The following is a 17615-nucleotide window of genomic DNA, read 5'->3' as shown; positions in this document are numbered from 1 at the left end:
GTCAATTTTTTATGCTTTTTTCATGCTGAATGACTTATTTTCAAGGAACGTATTAGCACATCTCTGGTAAACAACTGATCAAAATCAATTAATCGATTAGTCGACAAAATCGTATAAGTTTTAGTCAAAGTGTTAATTTTGCTAACAAGGCAACTACACAAATTTGTATTCACAAAATGCTGTGAATCTAATTTTATTTAAAAGAACCCGTCTCTCTGAGGTTAAGTGGGTTCCCTCCTGTGTATATGTACTTCTATCTTTTATTATTTCTAATTAATTTGCAATTTTATTTTATTTAATAATGTCATTTTATTTTTAGTGTGATGAATATGCTCTTTGAGTGCAGAATCGTGAGTTTTATTGTCAAGGAATGTTACCGAGAACATTTTTAAATCTGTTTTGAAGAAGAAATAAGTAAAAGTTTGGCTATACTTTCTGCAAGGATGGCCGCACGGATGTGAGCTGACGTGGAATCGTGACGAGGAAATGTTTGGATGTTTAGTACTCTGTGTGTTTCCCCTCATGGCAAAACAGACATTCTCAAAGCTCCTCAAAGTTCTCAATTTTCTCCGTTCATCAAAAAAATGTGGATGTGCGCATAAAGGCGAAAACCGGGCCGTGTCTGATGGTGTGACGTCACTTTGGCCGTGCGCACACTCATGACCCTTGTGGAGGTGGCGATCATAAATCACGCTTAAGATATAGACTTTTTTTAACCAATGTTAATCCGCCAAGAGAGTTGATACCAAGCTCTGACATGAAGGGGAAAATGTCTTCAATTTTATTTTATTACTAGAATCTTTTTTTCATTTGAGCAAGTGCTGCAGTTTGTTAGAAAATACGGTTTAGAAGTCCAGGTTCCTGTATTGACCTAGTCTCTGTTATTTCCTTCTATTTATTTTGTTGCCTTTATGTTCTGTTAAATGTTATAAAAAAAATAATGATGGTTTGTATCAGAGAGCAGAGTCGGGTGCAGACTGGTGCTTCTGGAGCTGCTAGTTGTTCAGTCTTATTTGAGCACTCTTGAAGCCAGGCCTTCACATTGAAGTACTGTTCACTGTACCATCATTCAGCCCACATATTAAGTGTTTTTGACTCACTTGAGTGTCACTTAACTCAGACCATAGTTTTTAATTTAAGCTGATAATAATGAGGTGACAATGTGTTTTGCAGGACCTGATCCTGGACCAGACAATAGAGAAGGTGTCGTTCTGCGCTCCGGACCGTAACTTTGAGAGGGCGTTCTCTTACATCTGCAGAGACGGCACCACGCGACGCTGGATCTGCCATTGTTTTATGGCCATTAAAGACTCAGTGAGTACTCATTTAATACTGCAATACTATTGTCTCAATTGATATTGATCATTATTATGTAGACATTTTGGATTACATGTTCAAAGGATGATCGCTGTTCCAATTAAAATGTTTTTATGGACAATCTTAGTCTGTACGATCTTATGTAATCTTCACTGTACTTTGTCATTTAAATGATGTAGTTTACGTAGCTGTATAGCATGTTTATAATAGGATCACCCTTCATTGCTATTCATTTCATGCTGAATTTTGTTGCATCATCTCTTTCAGGGAGAGCGTCTCAGTCATGCTGTGGGCTGCGCATTCGCCGCCTGTCTGGAGCGAAAACAGAAACGGGAGAAGGAGTGCGGGGTCACGGCGACCTTTGACGCCAACAGAACCACTTTCACCCGTGAGGGTTCATTTCGCGTTACTACAGCAACAGAGGCAGCAGAGCGGGAGGAAGTCATGAGGCAGCTACAGGATGCTAAAAAAGGTCTGTATATGTAGTCCCTCTAGAGACTGTTCAACCTCCACACTAGTTCAAATTTGTCTTTTTATTTATACTCCCACGTCCAGATAATGTTATTGCTTGTTCATTTTTGCTTCATTGCTTGAACCTTTTCTAACAGCAGAAACAGACGTGAAGGTTGCCGTGAACTCGGCCAACAGCGTGACGAACTCGTCAGCACACCCGACGGGAGGCTCCCCGTCCCCCTCGTCCTCCCCGCCTCTCTCCATGACCTCGCTGGGACCCCAGGTGATACCACGCAGACACGCACCTGCCGAGGCTCTGGCCAGGCAGGGTTCCTTCAGAGGCTTCCCGGCACTCAGTCAGAAGACGTCTCCCTTCAAACGACAGATGTCACTGCGCATGAACGAGCTGCCCTCCAACATGCAGCGCAAGTCGGACTTCCCCATGAAGAATACAGGTGAGTTCTGGGACAGAAAGACATCCTAGCTGCTGGTCCTATCTTAACTTAAGTTTCAAAGATGTGGTTGATGGCTGTGTCCTATCCTATCTCAGACTCCTACCTTATCTTAACTTAAGTAATCCTAACTAAAACTGTAAATTTTATTCTTCAATCAGCTCTTGTTCTTTCATGCCCGCGTCTTTGATTTGCATGTACCGGTAATATCAACAGCTCTCATTTGTCACTGGCTAGCTAGCTAGCTAGCTATCATGGACATCAAAAGACAGGCATTCAATTTTAGCTTTGATCAAATCCAAAATGAATCATCGATTTAAAGCGTCATCATACGATTTGAGTTGCCTTTCAATCATTATATTTCGGCGTGCGCGTTGTTCCAGTCATCATTGTCATTTCCATACAGACCTAACAACAGTGCTGCTGTTATTCTCAATTTAGGACAGGGTCTATGCCATCCTAATTTAGGTTTCCTAACTTGGGAAATCCCTAAGATAGGATGATTCTGTAATAGCTAAATTCCTATCCTAAGATAAGATTGGATTTTTCGTAAATGCAATTAAGAAGCATGTTTCTGTAATACCAAAAATCCTAAATGTCATCCTAAACTGAGATAAGACAGGATTTCAGACGTAGGAAGTTTCTGTAATGAGGCCCTCAGCTTCTTTGTTATTCTACACAACCTTCTAATTACCTTCAGGCAAAACTGTCTGTATTTGCAAAAATCCAGCCTAAAGATGAAAAGAAAATCAGAAACAAAGATTTTTATTAGTAATACACATGATTATAAAAACAAGATTTTTTTTAAAGAATTCTGTCCTATTTATCTTCTACGTGTTTTATATTTGCTTCTGTTAACGTTTCTCTGGTGTTTCCCCTCCAGTCCCCGAGGTAGAAGGAGAAAGTGACAGCATCAGCTCGCTGTGCACTCAGATCACCTCAGCGTTCAGCGGACCCCCAGAGGACCCCTTCTCTTCAGCACCGATGCCCAAACCAGCTTCATCCCCGCAGTCTCCTGTAGCACCAGGTAACATCCGCTAACAACCATTCATATCTAACGATGAACTCAGTCGATGTGTGCAGTGTGAGGGACTCTGATTGGATCTGTGTCGTGATTCAACTACATTTTAAATACATACATCGCATCATTTTGCTGCTCTGGTATTAACTGTCATGTCTGATTATGTAGTATTAATTGTAAGCTACTGATCCAAAACAATTATAGCTCCAGGTTTTAGCTTTTTGTAGCTATAAAGATGATAGAAAAGATATCCGCACACTTACGTATGCTCTGATGAAGGTCTGACAGACCGAAAGCTTAGAATAAAGTGAAATACTGCATAGATATAAGTGTGCGGATATCTTTTCTATCATCTTTTGGACTCATTGATGCTTCCAGCACCTTAGCAAAGATTAAGACAGGTGGAGCGGTTGTCATCCTGCATGTAGCTATAAAGATATAAGTTTAGAGACATTAGCTTAGAATGACTGTAAGGAAGTTATTTATCAGTTTTGCACTTGCCAGGCAACTGCCTCGATCAGTAGCAGACACTAATACATTGGTTGTTCGCTGCAGATAACCGCCAAAAGTTATCTGCGGCCAACTTCTCTGTCCAACCTTCTTATCCATTTCCCACATTTTGGATGTCATTCAGCTCTGTAAGAAATGAATAGATTAGCCGTTAGAGAATGTGTGCCTGCTCACATTTTGTCATAACTACATTCATAACATTTATTTTACATGTGTGATTAACATGTGTTGAGACTGCTAATTAACTGCACGGTAATGTTGTGCATGTCTAACAACGTCAGCCGACACACAAGCTTGCTCGTACTAGCTCCTGTCTCTCATCTGCTGTAGTGAACGGCACCGCTCCCGCCTTCTCTGTTGTTGCTGCTACTGCTGTTAACCCCCCAGTTCTGCCCCCCGCCCTGCCTGCTCGAGAAACTAACCCCTGGGCTAAGACCCCAGCAGGGGCCCCGGGCCCAGCACAGCCAGGTAAGAAACACGTCAGAGAGGCTATCAACAGGTTTGCATGTCACAGGATGCACTGAGAGTTTACTAATGAAAAAACAAGTGATGGGGAGATTACAATGTAACTTTAACTTATTGTTAAAGTTGAAGGTCCTCTAATCTTTGCATCATGTTTTTGAGCTGGGGATTCTCTGATTCCAGCTCCTTAAATGTGAATATGTTCTGGTTTCTTTACTCCTCTATGACAGTAAACTGAATATCTTTGAGATGTGGACAAAACAAGACATTTGAAGATGTCATCTTGGTCTTTGGGAAACACTGATCGACATTTTATTTCATTTTATGACATTTTATAGACCAAACAACTAATCGATTAATGTAGAAAATAATCGACAGATTAATCAACAATCATTAGTTGCAGCCCTAAACTGGGTGTCAATAAGTTGTTGGTGACACCAAAACAAGTTCCTATTCTATACCTCCATTGCACATTAAAAAATGACTTGTAGTCAGATTTTCTCAAAGCAATAGTTTGACATTTTGGGAAATACATATATTCATATATAAATATGATGCTACAGATCTGTCCAAACATAACAAAATCTGGCTGTCAGCAAGAAATAGTCCGGCACATAACCTTTTGCAAAATGATGAATTATCGTTTTTACACTAGTTTTTTTTTTTTAATGAGTTAATCAAATGAGATATAACATGTTAGTTAGTGAGCTTTAGAGGTGCTTGTAGGCAGATTGTATTACCTTAAAACAGAGTCAGACTAGCTTTCTTTATGTTAAGCTAAACTAACCAGCTGCTGGTTGCAGCCTTATTTTTCCCAAAATGTTGATTAAACCATCACTAGCTGTGAACTGGGTTATTTGCAGCTTGCAACCTTTAACTTCATCAGTAATTCTCACTCTCTCACTGATGTTCTGTTTCTGTTTGATGTGTATTGACTCACTTTGTTTCGCCTTTCTGTGCACTTTTTACCAACAGGAAGTAACTGGTCATCCCCTACTCCGGTGATAGTGGTCCCCCCCACATCGTCCCCATCCATGTCCCACAAACGCACACCATCAGAAGCCGACAAGTGGTTAGAAGAAGTCACCAAGTCTGTCCGAGGCCCGCCGACTAATCCAATCATGGCAGGAGCCACGCTTCCCTCCCAGCCGTTCAGCGCCCCCGTGGTGATGCCCGTGGCGATGCCTGTGGCGTCTGTTCCCTCTGTCACCCCGGTGGCCTTCATGTCCTCTCTGCCCTCCGCCGTGCCCATGTTGCCGCCTCGCCAGAGCGCCTTCCACTCTCAGGGTCCGGCCTCTTACCCGATGCCCAACGGGCTGCCGTTCCCTCAGCCCAGCGTGCCCGTGGTCGGCATCACTCCGTCACAGATGGTGGCTAATGTGTTCGGCTCGGCCACGCAGCCACAGCCGTTCCCCGTCCCGGCCTCCACAACACCCCAGCATGATCACCAGGCTGTCTGTCACATCAGCCCCTTCATCAAGCCCCCGCCATCCAGCGCAATGAACCCTGCTGTCCTCCAGCCATCCAACGGTAGTGTGACCTTTAACGGGGCAGACAACTGGGCTGCTTCGGCCCAGCTCACCCCATCCTCCCCCGCCATCCAGCCGCCCCCGCAGCCGCAGGAAGATGCCTTTGAGGCCCAGTGGGCAGCCTTGGAGGGCCGCTCGCGCCAGCGCACCACACCCTCCCCGACAAATCCCTTCTCCACTGAGCTGCACAAGACCTTTGAGATCCAGCTCTGAAGACTGTTTGAGATTAGAAAGTACTGGACTATAAGGAGGTTATTTTAGTTGGTGGAGCAGATGGATGATTGACTAAAGAAGAGAGGGGAATGTCCTCCTGCCTCTCTTCATCTCGGTTTCAGTGGACAAGCTCAGCAGGGCAGAAAAGTACTGGGAGACGGTGAAGAGCAACGGGTGAATCAACAGGGAGCAGAACTCTGCACAGCAGCGAGGGGAGAAAAAAACAAAACAGGTTGCTGTTAACAGCTCCCCAGGCATTTCATTAGCATTGTCTGTATTGTTTTGTTTGTGCTGTGCAGCGCAAGGTAGTCATTACCCTGTGGAATATCCGTACCGAGCCACACCCAACCCCCCCGTCAGCTCCCTACCATCCACCCCGGTGTGGCGGCTCGGTCCAGCTCCCAGCGCTCACTGTAGACAGGATGAGACCTCCCTCACCTGGCAGAGGAACTGCAGCACTGAGAGAACTCAGCTTCCAGATGAGAAGTTCTCATTAATAACTTCCCAATCAGAAGACTAAAGTGAGACAATGCCAAAATCTTTATTTTTATGCATTAAGTATATTTTAAATAGCTTTGGAATCTAACAGAAGAGTTGTAAGTAATCGTGCCAAAGGCACAGGCTAGCTACAATGAGACAAGTTTATGTTCGTGTATACAAGAAATGACCGTATATATTATACATAAATATATATATATATATATATCTATAAAGAATCTATACTGTACACACAGCTCACAGCAGTGCTAATTTTTAATGTGATGTAAAGAGATTTTGTGAAGGGACAGCTGCTTTACTTTGTGTTTTTTTGTTTTATTTTTGAAGAAAAATCTCTTTATTGCCGTCTGTTGCATCCTGTGATTGGATGTGAAGCATCTCACTGTAAATAGGGTATCATTGCAGCAACAATCAATGTGGACCTAGCAATGGTGGCGGTGCCCAACTGGTTGCCTCTCTTACCTGTGCTCAGTTTTTCATAGTTTAGTACACATCAGTACTTCACATTTTACTTCTTCTGTCTTCATTGTCATTCTTTTTTTTGTGTGGTAATGATCTTGTTTTTTTTTTTATTATTTAACACAGTAGAACGTGTCATCTCCTGTTTCTCCACCTCTTACATTATTTTTCTAAGTAGTTAATTTCTCAATTTTTATTTTGCACAAGCACTATAGTAGATGATTTGACCTCACAGGTGACCTTGATCAACATGGGTTAGTCAGCCGAGAAGCTGCACGCTGACCTGCCCTGACCTCCGTTAGTCTGCTGTGGTTCTGACGGGCAGCAGAAAACTACAGGGAGATAAAAAAAACGCTTTCATCTCTCACTGTCTGAGTTCTCTCTGTCATGTTTTTATTTTTTTAAATCAAACCTGTGAATATGATCTATTATCTGATCTATTTTTCCATTTTGTAATTATTTCATTACTTTATTCCACTTCTTTGGAGAAATATTGAAGCTAAAAGATTGAATAAATTGATGGTGGTAAAGGAAAAAGTGGTCTGTGTTCTTGAGTGAATTCTGTCTATCGTAACGCGTATCGTGAAATCAATTAACATTGATAATGAAACGAGTACTAGTTTGGGTTCAAGCTGAAATGATTAGTCAACTAATTGCTTGACAAAAGCTAAAATGTATTAAATACAAAAATTAAATTAAATGTTCAACTTCTTTAAGTTTATAACAAGAAAAATGTAAAGTTACAAGCTAAAAATGAAATACAAAAATTAAATTAAATGTTCAACTTCTTTAAGTTTAGTTGACAAGAAAAATGACAAGTTACAAGCTAAAAATGAAATAAAATGTTCAACTTCTTTATGTTTAGTTGACAAGAAAAATGTAAAGTTACAAGCAAAAAATTAAATGCAAAAATTAAATAAAAGGCTCAACTTTAAGTTTTGTTAAAAAGAAAAATGTAAAGTTGAAGCTAAAAATGAAATAAAATGTTAAACTTCTTTAATTTTAGTTGATGAAAAAAAATTTAAGTTACAAGCTGAAAATTAAATAAAATGTTCAACTTCTTAACGTTTAGTTGACAAGAAAAATGTAAAGTTATAAGCTAAAAATTAAATACCAAAATTAAATAAAATGTTCAACTTTTTAAAGTTTAGTTTATAGAATTGAATAGAAAGCTTTATTGTCATCGTATTAAATACAACGAGATTCACAGTTGCCACTTCTGGTCAGTGCTTTAAAACAAATACTTGACAAGACTAAACGAGGCAGATAAAACATATAACAGGTAAAACACACACACTTAAATAAGACAGGTAAAGTAGATGTAATAAATAAATATAAACAGAAGTGTTACACTAGAGGTATAGAATATAAAATAAATGTAATGTAAACAGAGGTAATTGCACTTGTAAAATAGGTAGGGTAGATGTAATAAATAAAATGTAAACAAAGGTAGTTGCACTTGAGGTGTATATTGCAGTCAAGAAAAATGCAAAGTCACAAGCTAAAAATGGATGCAAAATGCAATGCAATCTAAATAAATTCATAGACTATTTTCAGACCAATGAGATTATAAAAACAATGCTATTATAACTTCCCCAGTGGAACAAAAGGTCTCTAGTGTGGCTGCAGAGCTTGATTGTGTTGCATTGGTTGTTTTTCTGTTGTAGTTCCGTCCGTCCAGCAGGGGGCGCTGTCTGCGGAGCCGCGTCCAGCAGGGGGCGCTGTCTGCGGAGCCGCGTCGCGCTGCAGCAGCGTCCTTATAAATACAGCCCGGAAGACATGAACCACTTCAGTGAAGACACACAAGAGTTCATGTGTGACAAACTAGCGGTGTGTTGGTTAAACACGTAAAGGTAAGACTTCAAACTTCACATATTGTTATTGTTATTAGTGCTGCTCTGCTGTTATGCTGTAATATAACAGCCTGAGGTCGCAGCGCTGCACACAAGCTGCAGCTAACGAGCTAGCATTGAGGCTAGCATGCTAACCGGCTAGCTGTAACGAGCTAACGGTGGTTTAACGTCACCTTAAAGAGAAAAGAGAACCATAATAATGACAGAGAGTAATTGTTGTCAGTCTTACCGTAAACACGTGTTTCTATTTGAGGTGTAAATATAACCTGAGTTAGTTTGTTGACGCTGTTGTGCTGAAGCTAACTTCACAGCTGCTAGCACTGATGCTAACTAACTGCTAGCCGTTAAACGTTCACTTCTAACGGTCGGATGACGTCACCAACACCTCCACCTGTCAACATCTGGGCTGTTTCATCACCAACACCTCCACCTGTCAACATCTGGGCTGTTTCAGCAAGCACTGGTTATACAGAGTCACACAAAGTCTGCAGAAGAGTGCACTGCAGGAGATTATTACAATGTGATTATATAGAAATCTACAACAGGGACTGTGAGAAAATGAGTTTATTAACCTTATATATTATTCCATGATTTATCCCTATCTGATTTATGGTAATATTGTTTGGGCAAATGCATACCCCTCCAATCTTTATAAACTTTATTTGTTGCAAAAACGATTTGTAAGATTGGCAACTTTGTCAAACTCTAAGGAGGTTTTCTGCTCCACTGTTCAGGAAACATTCTTTCAGTTTATGACATAAATATTCATCAGATATGTGTGTTTATTTATAAATATATGTTCTTCTTTACCATCATCGTTTAGCAACTTCTTTAAATCTAATTCTCGAAATTCATTCACATAACACTAGACAGGTTAATCATCTTCACCTGCCTTTTTACAAAACAAAACATGACCAGTACTCCCTCAGATATCGTGGTGTACAAATATGGAACACCGAAATACATGTTATCAACAGCTTGTTATCCTTAGAGCATTTTAAAAGGATATTATCATCACATTTAATTCATGATGTCTAATTATCTTTTGATAAGTTTAGACATATTTTCTTTTTTTCTGTACTGTTTTTTGTATGTATTTCATTGTTTTTATTGGATTGTTTTTCCACTGTTTGGTTAGGTTTTTCTGCACATTTTGTGTGCTTCTTGTTGTTGTTTAACTTTTGTTATATTTTTAAAATTATATTAGTTTAGATCTTTCTTCCTTTTTTGTTGTTGTTTTTTTTCTCCTGGGGTTGGGGGAGGTCCTTTATATAAGCCTGTAAGGCTTCTTGACTTCTCCCGACACATTTCTTGTTTTGTTTCATTGACTGGATTTTATGTAGTTTTATATATGTGCAAATAAATTAATAAATCACAGCTATCAAAACATGTCAGTAAATGTACCATGTTTGGTAATGGCTATCAATATTAATTATGCAATAAAAGTATGATAAAATGCTTACAGCTTTTGTAAACACCAGTATGATTAAGGTGAATGTCTCTGAGGGTTTCCAGGCTTTTCCATCATAACTTGTGGATGATGTTGGTTTGAGAAGTGCATCTGGTCTATTAACAATTCAGGGTCATTTTTTTATCTATTTGCTAGATTGATTTTTATTTTATTTATATAGGCTTATTTCTTAATATTGGAGCAAGGCACAGAAATTCACTGTAAGTTTTACTAATTATATATATGACAATAAAATGTGATTTTTGATTTTTGGTGTTGCCTTTTCTTTTTGTTCCAGAGAGATGCGCTGCCTGTCCAGATCACAGAAACAGAGCCAGGTTTACATGGGATCCCACTGAGGCAGCAAAGGTAAAACATCATTCACCTTTTTATTAACCCCTCGGTGGGGGACAGGGGATGTTCAGGGGTAGTCCAAAAAGTCAACAGTAGATGTCACATAGAACTGGTGTACATCATCTGAAAACTGTGAACCCGAAGTTTAATTTGAGATGCAGCTCAGGACTGTGTCTCAAGTTGTTCTAGTCATAAATAATAATAAAAAAAAAAAATCGTGACAGTCTACAAGAGCGTAGAACATGCTGATATAAGTTTGTGATGTTCATCCCCATGCTAAAACTGAGCCCGCTACAACCTCTAAATGACAGAATAGCGTCAGAGTGTTAATGGGTTAACAAACGCGTTGTTTCGGACTTGCAGATCCGGCCACTGATGCCCAACTGGGCTTGTGTTTTTTTTGGCTCTAGGTTTCCACTTTTTAGCCAGCTGAGGATCACTACAAGTCAACATGTCTCACCGAGGGCCTTTAACTGCTGTCATAACAACAGTATTAGGGGCGACCTTAGGAGGGCTGCTCATATGGCGAGTTTACCGAACAAAAAGAAAGAGGCTGCCTTCCATCCAGAAGGTGGCTGATCCTGTAGAGGCTCCGTGTCCTGTGGAAAACAACTTTACAGCTGTGGAGAATCAATACACCCAATCGCCTCATGTTCTGGAGAAGGAGTTTAAGGCTGTGGAGTGTCAGACCACACAGCTGCCCCCTCCCGTACAGATGCCGTCTTCAGATCAGCTGCTGGGGGTGAAACCAGTCATGGTGAGCTCTGAAGAGGAGTGGCTGCAGCTGTGGCCGCTGATGCAAAAGGAGCTGTCAGTCTTCCCTGTGCTGGGGCTCGACTGTGAATGGGTAAAGACCAGAGGCGTAAGATACCTTTTGCATGTATTTATATACGGAGAGGAAAAATCAACCAATTTTCCTTCAACATTTCATGGTGCTCGTGGTTGTGTCTGACCTGGCTGCTGCTTCCTGTCGCAGGTGTCTGTGAAAGGTCGAACGTCTGCGGTCTCCCTGCTACAGATGGCCACGTATTCAGGTCTGTGCGTCCTGGTGAGGCTGCTGACGTTTCGCAGCGGCCAGCAGCCGTTCCCTCTCAGCTTCATGGAAGTCCTTCGAGACCCCCACATCCTGAAAGTTGGCGTCGGCTGTTATGAAGACGGCAAGCGCCTGACGCGTGACTACGGTCTGTCGCTGACGTGTACCGTTGACCTGCGCTACCTTGCCTTAAGACAAAGGTACAGTCTGGTTGTTGCTGTTTGATGTGTTCTTAGAAAGCAGAAGACTTTTTCCTTCCTTTGTTTGTCACATTATGAGTGATATGTATGTAAAATGCAAATGATACTCCGTCTCCATTTTCAGGCAAGCTACTGTGAATAATGGCCTGAGTCTGAAGTCTCTGGCAGAAGATGTGTTGAATGTATCGCTAGATAAATCCATGGAGCTGCGCTGCAGTGACTGGGAGGCTGATCAACTGACGCTGCAGCAGGTGGGGATTCATTATATGACAGCGCGCTTCACATTTTTCATACTTCTCATTTTTCACATATACTTTAGTGAATAAATCAGCTTTAAGAGTATTTTCTCATCTTGGATGGGCATGATGTGCATGATGTTGCACCTATGATTGGATTCTTGTCCACAGCAACAGTTGAGAGGAAACAAAGTTGAAATAATTACACAATTCATAAACCTAGAGGATCGTGACATTATCCGGGAGAGTTTTAAAATTTGTCACCTGTTCTCTCCAGATGACTTATGCTGCCAGAGATGCCCAAGTGTCCATCGCTCTTTTCCTCCATCTCCTCGGCCTCCACGCTGAAGCCGGTCCCGAATCTTCCAGCGGGAGCTCTTACTCCGAGTTGGCCACCCGCTGCCAGGGCCTGGTGGACGTGCCCTTTAAGGGCCGAGGAGACGGAGATGACAGGGCCTCTGACGGAGAGAAGAGGCGGAGGACGACGCGGAAAACGCCCTCATACGAAAGCCCGGAGTCTGGAGATCAGCAAGTCCCAGACCCTCGAAAGAATAACAAGAGGAAACCGCTGGGCGTGGGCTATTCTGCCAGGTGAGGACGGACTAGCAAAGCTAAGAAACAGCTGAAAATTAATCCGCTTATATTTATTGTTTGTAAAACGTTCCAAAGGGGGATACAGAATGAAAATTTCTTATGCAAGAAGCCAGTTCCATACTCTTCTTTTTCAGATGTATGATATTGTTTCAAGTGTTTCGGGAAAGTATTAATTAACAAAATCCAAAATAAAGTTAGATTGAAGATTTTGGTTCAGCAACCTCTCTCTCTCTGTGTGTTACAGGAAGTCTCCTCTCTATGATAACTGCTTCCTCCATGCTCCCGATGGCCAGCCTCTGTGTACCTGTGATAAGAAGAAAGCCAAATGGTACCTAGATAAAGGAATAGGAGGTACACCGGACAACTCCAACATGTAAACATTAAAACACAATGTCAGAAAATCTTGATAGTTTAAGCTTCAACATGCACCTTTTTGAAATATCTCCCTCATTCACTCAGTTGCTTTTACTATTTACACTATCTTCTGAATATATAATTTCCATGATCGGTGTTTGTGACCCAGTGCTCCAGAGCGAGGAGCCTTTTGTAGTGCAGCTGCTGTTTGAGCCGTCGGGACGTCCCGACTCCCAACAGGACTATTATCTGACTGCGAAGGAGAATCTCTGCGTCGTCTGCGGCAAAGCAGATTCCTACATCAGGTTTGACATGTTTTTAATTCATCTCAATATGTCTGAAATTTAGAGGGTGTTCAGCAACTATACAACCAACAGCACCATAAAAACACTTTAAATGTTATGCTGAGAGTCATGTTTTCTAAAGAGGAATATTTAATTAGGAGCTTAATTACATGTCAGATCTGATTAATTCATATTTGCCTTTGGTCCCACAGGAAAAACATTGTGCCACATGAGTACAGACGGCATTTTCCCACCGAGATGAAGGACCACAACTCCCACGACATCCTGCTGCTCTGCACCAGCTGCCACGCCGCCTCCAACGTGCACGACGGCTTCCTGAAGCAGCAATTGGCTGAAGAGTTTGCCGCCCCACAGGGCTGCGAGGAGGGAGTCCGCCTGCTGGAGGACTCAGACCGACGGCGGGTACGTTCGGCGGCTCGGGCTTTGCTCACCGCCGGGGAAGGACTGCCGGAGCAGCGGCGAGAAGAGCTGCAGGCTTTGATCAAGAGTTTCCTCGACGCCGACGAGGAGCAAGAGCTGACGGACGAGGCGCTGCAGCAGGCCGCCGGGTTGGAGACGAGGTGAGCTTCCACTTCGACAGATTTACACTCAAACAAAATCATTCTATCATTTAGTGTTTCATTTACATCAGTGTGGTTATTTGGTCCCACCTGAGATCGAAAGAGTTTTTCCTCTCCTGAACCAAACTAACTAAACACTCGAGAGATAAAACTGGGAATACAATTTTGAGTGTGACTCCAAACAAAGCCCTATTGCCTCGTACCGCAGAGCAGGAGGTGCTCTTAACTGCAAGATTGAATATTAATAATCAGAATACATGAGCCACAAGTAACCGCACAGCCAATAAAAGTATATGATGAAGGATATTTTATTAACTTTGAGTTGAGCAACATCTTTTGCTCTGTGCGTCATGAGGCTCATGAACAGATAAAAGCCAAGTTAATTAATATATAAACACCAGTAGCACCCACATGTGTAAAACAGGCTTAACTTCAGACAAACTATAAACTTGGTAATAAATACAGGACATCAGTGAGGAAACTAAATGATTTGCTTTTGTCAATAAAAGTTCCTCCATCGTTTACTTTTATGGAGCTGACTGAGCGGTCACAACCGCAAACATTTGTGGTTTCTAACTATTGGTATTTGTTAATGAACTCAAGTCAGTCGTTTCCTGTTACATTTAGCTCTTCTTAGATTAGTATTAATATATATTAATAAATATATATAAATATATATATATATATATATATAAATTAATCGCACATTTTTTCAGTTCAATCTGTACCTTAAAGGTAAATTTGTCAAGTATATAATACTCATTTCAACATTGGAGTGGGAAAATATGCTGCTTTATGTAAATGTATGTATATATTTATTTTTGGAAATTAATTAACAAAACAATGACAAATATTGTCCAGAAACCCTCACAGGTACTGCATTTAGCATAAAAAATATGCTCAAATCATAACATGGCAAACTCAAGCATGTGTCGGTGTGCTGACTTGACTATGACTTGCCCCAAACTGCATGTGATTATCATAAAGTGGGCATGTCTGTAAAGAGGAGACTCGTGGGTACCCATAGAACCCATTTTCATTCACATATCTTGAGGTCAGAGGTCAAGGGACCCCTTTTGAAAATGGCCGTGACAGTTTTTCCTCACCAAAATTTAGCGCAAGTTATCAATAGATCTATGATAAGCTAATACCGGATAGTAACATCGACCCAGCCAGGTTATCAGTCAAGCTCTGATCGTTCTCTCTGGTGCTGCATGCCGCCGTCTTTAAAGAGCCGAGTCAGTTTGATTTCCAGGCAGTGAGTGTTTTCTCTCCCTCTGACTGCTCCTCTCTCCTCTGAAGGATTTTCAACGAGGCGTACGTTCCTCACGGTCTGAAGGTGGTGCGGGCCAGCGCCGAGCAGGGCCTGCGTGGCCTGATGGACCTGGAGTGCCGCTGGAGGCAGCACTTCCTTACCGCCATGCAGCCTCGCCACCTCCCTCCCCTCTGGTCCGTGGACCACAACCACAGCAAGTTCCTCCGCAAATACGGAGAGGACCTGCCCATTAAACTCAACTGATCGCACACAGCTACCGCCCAGGACGGGAAACTGAACACTCTCATCCACCGGTTAACGTACCGGTTGGATTTGAAACTTCCGCAGCCACTCCGTCAACTTTACACGCCAAATCGCTTTTTTTTTTTTTTAGTGAGCGGATGAATGAAGTAATCTACCAGAGATGTTACCAGCATGTTCCCATGATGAGTGTGTGTGTGTGTAAATACACTCTAATCTACGTTGGACGACGTTTCACTCTATTTCAAGTGCTAGTGAGATGCTGCTAGGTTGCCACCTGGATGAACTTTAAACTGAGACTCCACCGGTGGAAAGAAGTCCAGCACTGAACCTGAAAAACACTAATCATGGGATTGCATATGGACACTTTTTTTTAATCATGAAAATTATTTATGAAAAAGTAAAAAAATAATTAAATTTATGAGCTGATTTTTAGAAGAAGCTGCAGCCTGCTCTTAATTCCCCGTCTAAATTTAACTACTCCCCTCCCACCCTCCCCCCCTGCAGGTTAGCAGCTATCAGTCTGAGAATAAACGCTTTGCAGAGAGAGGGTCATTTTAATATGACCTTAACTTATTTAGTGCTCCGCCCTGCTTTTGTTTCAGTCTATTGTCTGTTTTAAGTCAATAGATGAAAGTCTCCCAGAAGCATCTTGAAATACTAATTTCATCTTTGCCCTGTTTCCTATTTAAGAAGATGGTCTCAAGGTGCCTTTTGGGGGCCTGAATGTGTTCATTTTTGCAGCGGGAGACGAATGCTAAACACAGTACAGTTGGCTGCTTTCATTTAAACCCCCTGATGTTTTGTCCTGCTGCTGATCCTCCTGAAGGTTGGGACCTCTTCCTGGCTCATGTTTTAATGTGCCTCTTAATCCCCAAACCTGACCGGAGGACTCGCCGCAGCGTCAGGGCGTGACCTCGTTTTCAGTTTACAGCCGTTTCACCACGACGTCGTTTTTCCAGAACCCAAACTGCACAGTGAAGAAAAAGGTGCCAACTCTAATGTGATTTAGAAACCTTAAAACTAACCCCCCCCCCCCCCTCCCTCTTTGCAAGGCAAATTTATTTACAACACAGTCTTGGATGTAAGCCCTAAAGCTGTTTTGTTTTCCTAAATTGTGAATGATGCAAAAAAATAAAAGTCATGTTTGTATTAATCATCTGTGACTTGTTGTTGTTGGCTTCACATTCAGTTAAAGAAAGACACACATTTGTTTTTTTATTTCTTACAAAATCACAGTTTAATAAATAGTCTGTAAAAATGAGTACAAAAGCGGTTTTCTTAACATTTCATATATGAATCACTCGTGACTTTCAGGTCAAAGGAGTCTTTAGTTGGATTTTTTTTGTCAGGAATGACATTTCTTTTCTTTCTTTTTTTACAATCTAGTTTTGCTGAATTAAGGCCTCTTGATTTTGGCATCAGAACAATCTGTCAGTCAAATGTTTTGTATCTGAAGTTGAATTAGTGTAGAGTTATGAGCTCCCCTGGTTTCACAGTTCAGTCAGAAAAATAAATAATAAAAATAAATAAACACATTTACAAATAAATACCAAAAAATGGCTCAACATGCAGATGTGATCCCTTTGTCCTAAGCACATTTCTAATGGACAGTGTTTGACACTGCAGACATAACGCAACAATAACAATGGCACATGAGGCTGCTTCACTGAAGGGGAATCCAACAACGTGACAATTTATTTTTCCTTCTTCTTCTTGTGAAGAAATACGGGCAAACGTTTCTTAAAAAATAAAAATCATTTTGGTGGAATTCCCCTTTTTAAGAAGTTTAGCGGTGACGAGGAGTGAAAGACACTCTGACATCTTTACTGCATTACAGAGAAACCTCTGAGGGTGGAGACACACCGGAAGATTGCATGTTTTCAAACTCTTACTTTAGGACAAATGCACTAATTTGCTCTCTTGCCAATAGTTTTGACAAAGATTGATACCACTCTTATGTCCGTCTGTTCAATGTGAAGCATGTTACTGCCAGTAGCATAAAGACGGGAAACAGCTGGTCGTGTCTAGAAGGTAAAGCACAAACTGTGAAACTCTGGTGAGATGGTTAAGGTTAAACCTCTAATGGTTGGGGTTAGGGTAGTTCGTCGGGCAGCGAGTCTCGCAAGAGTTTTGGCAAGTTCTTGCGATTTGCCTTCCAGACATGACCAACACAGCTAGCCTCCCTCAAGGCTTATTGAAAGAGGTCTTGAGCTACAGGGGGTATGACATGCACAGTGTAACTG

General features: G+C 41.4%; 2 protein-coding genes across 9 annotated transcripts in view; both read left to right on the top strand.

Annotated features, from left to right (window-relative positions):
- Positions 1-7454, top strand: part of numb (NUMB endocytic adaptor protein) — a 54556-nt gene extending 47102 nt beyond the window's left edge. For 3 of the 7 annotated variants that reach the window (XM_037796722.1, XM_037796717.1, XM_037796719.1), the window contains 6 exons: positions 1174-1314; positions 1585-1789; positions 1926-2225; positions 3106-3249; positions 4084-4221; positions 5191-7451. In XM_037796722.1, the coding sequence (XP_037652650.1) occupies positions 1174-1314; positions 1585-1789; positions 1926-2225; positions 3106-3249; positions 4084-4221; positions 5191-5957 (1695 nt within the window). In that variant the 3' untranslated portion in view covers positions 5958-7451. Of the gene's footprint in view, positions 1-1173; positions 1315-1584; positions 1790-1925; positions 2226-3105; positions 3250-4083; positions 4222-5190 lie in introns of all 7 variants that reach the window. The other 4 variants (XM_037796720.1, XM_037796721.1, XR_005210583.1 and 1 more) reach the window with 3 other exon arrangements.
- A 1165-nt stretch (positions 7455-8619) lies between these two features.
- Positions 8620-16530, top strand: exd2 (exonuclease 3'-5' domain containing 2). Of its 2 annotated transcripts, none has more exons than XM_037746809.1 (10): positions 8620-8767; positions 10516-10586; positions 10982-11418; positions 11548-11804; positions 11929-12055; positions 12318-12631; positions 12879-12985; positions 13158-13293; positions 13485-13853; positions 15156-16530. In XM_037746809.1, exons 3-10 carry the CDS (start codon positions 11023-11025, stop codon positions 15370-15372), a joined length of 1923 nt encoding a protein of 640 aa, XP_037602737.1. In that variant the 5' UTR covers positions 8620-8767; positions 10516-10586; positions 10982-11022; the 3' UTR covers positions 15373-16530. The 2 variants fall into 2 exon arrangements, with proteins under 2 accessions (XP_037602737.1, XP_037602736.1); XM_037746808.1 differs by having other exon boundaries at positions 8621-8767; positions 10982-11433.
- Positions 16531-17615: the final 1085 nt, after the last annotated feature.

This window comes from Sebastes umbrosus, chromosome 16 (genome assembly GCF_015220745.1).
Source record: "Sebastes umbrosus isolate fSebUmb1 chromosome 16, fSebUmb1.pri, whole genome shotgun sequence".
NCBI lineage: Eukaryota > Metazoa > Chordata > Actinopteri > Perciformes > Sebastidae > Sebastes > Sebastes umbrosus.
Note: the sequence above shows the minus strand (reverse complement) of the source record. Positions and strands in the feature narration are given on the sequence as shown.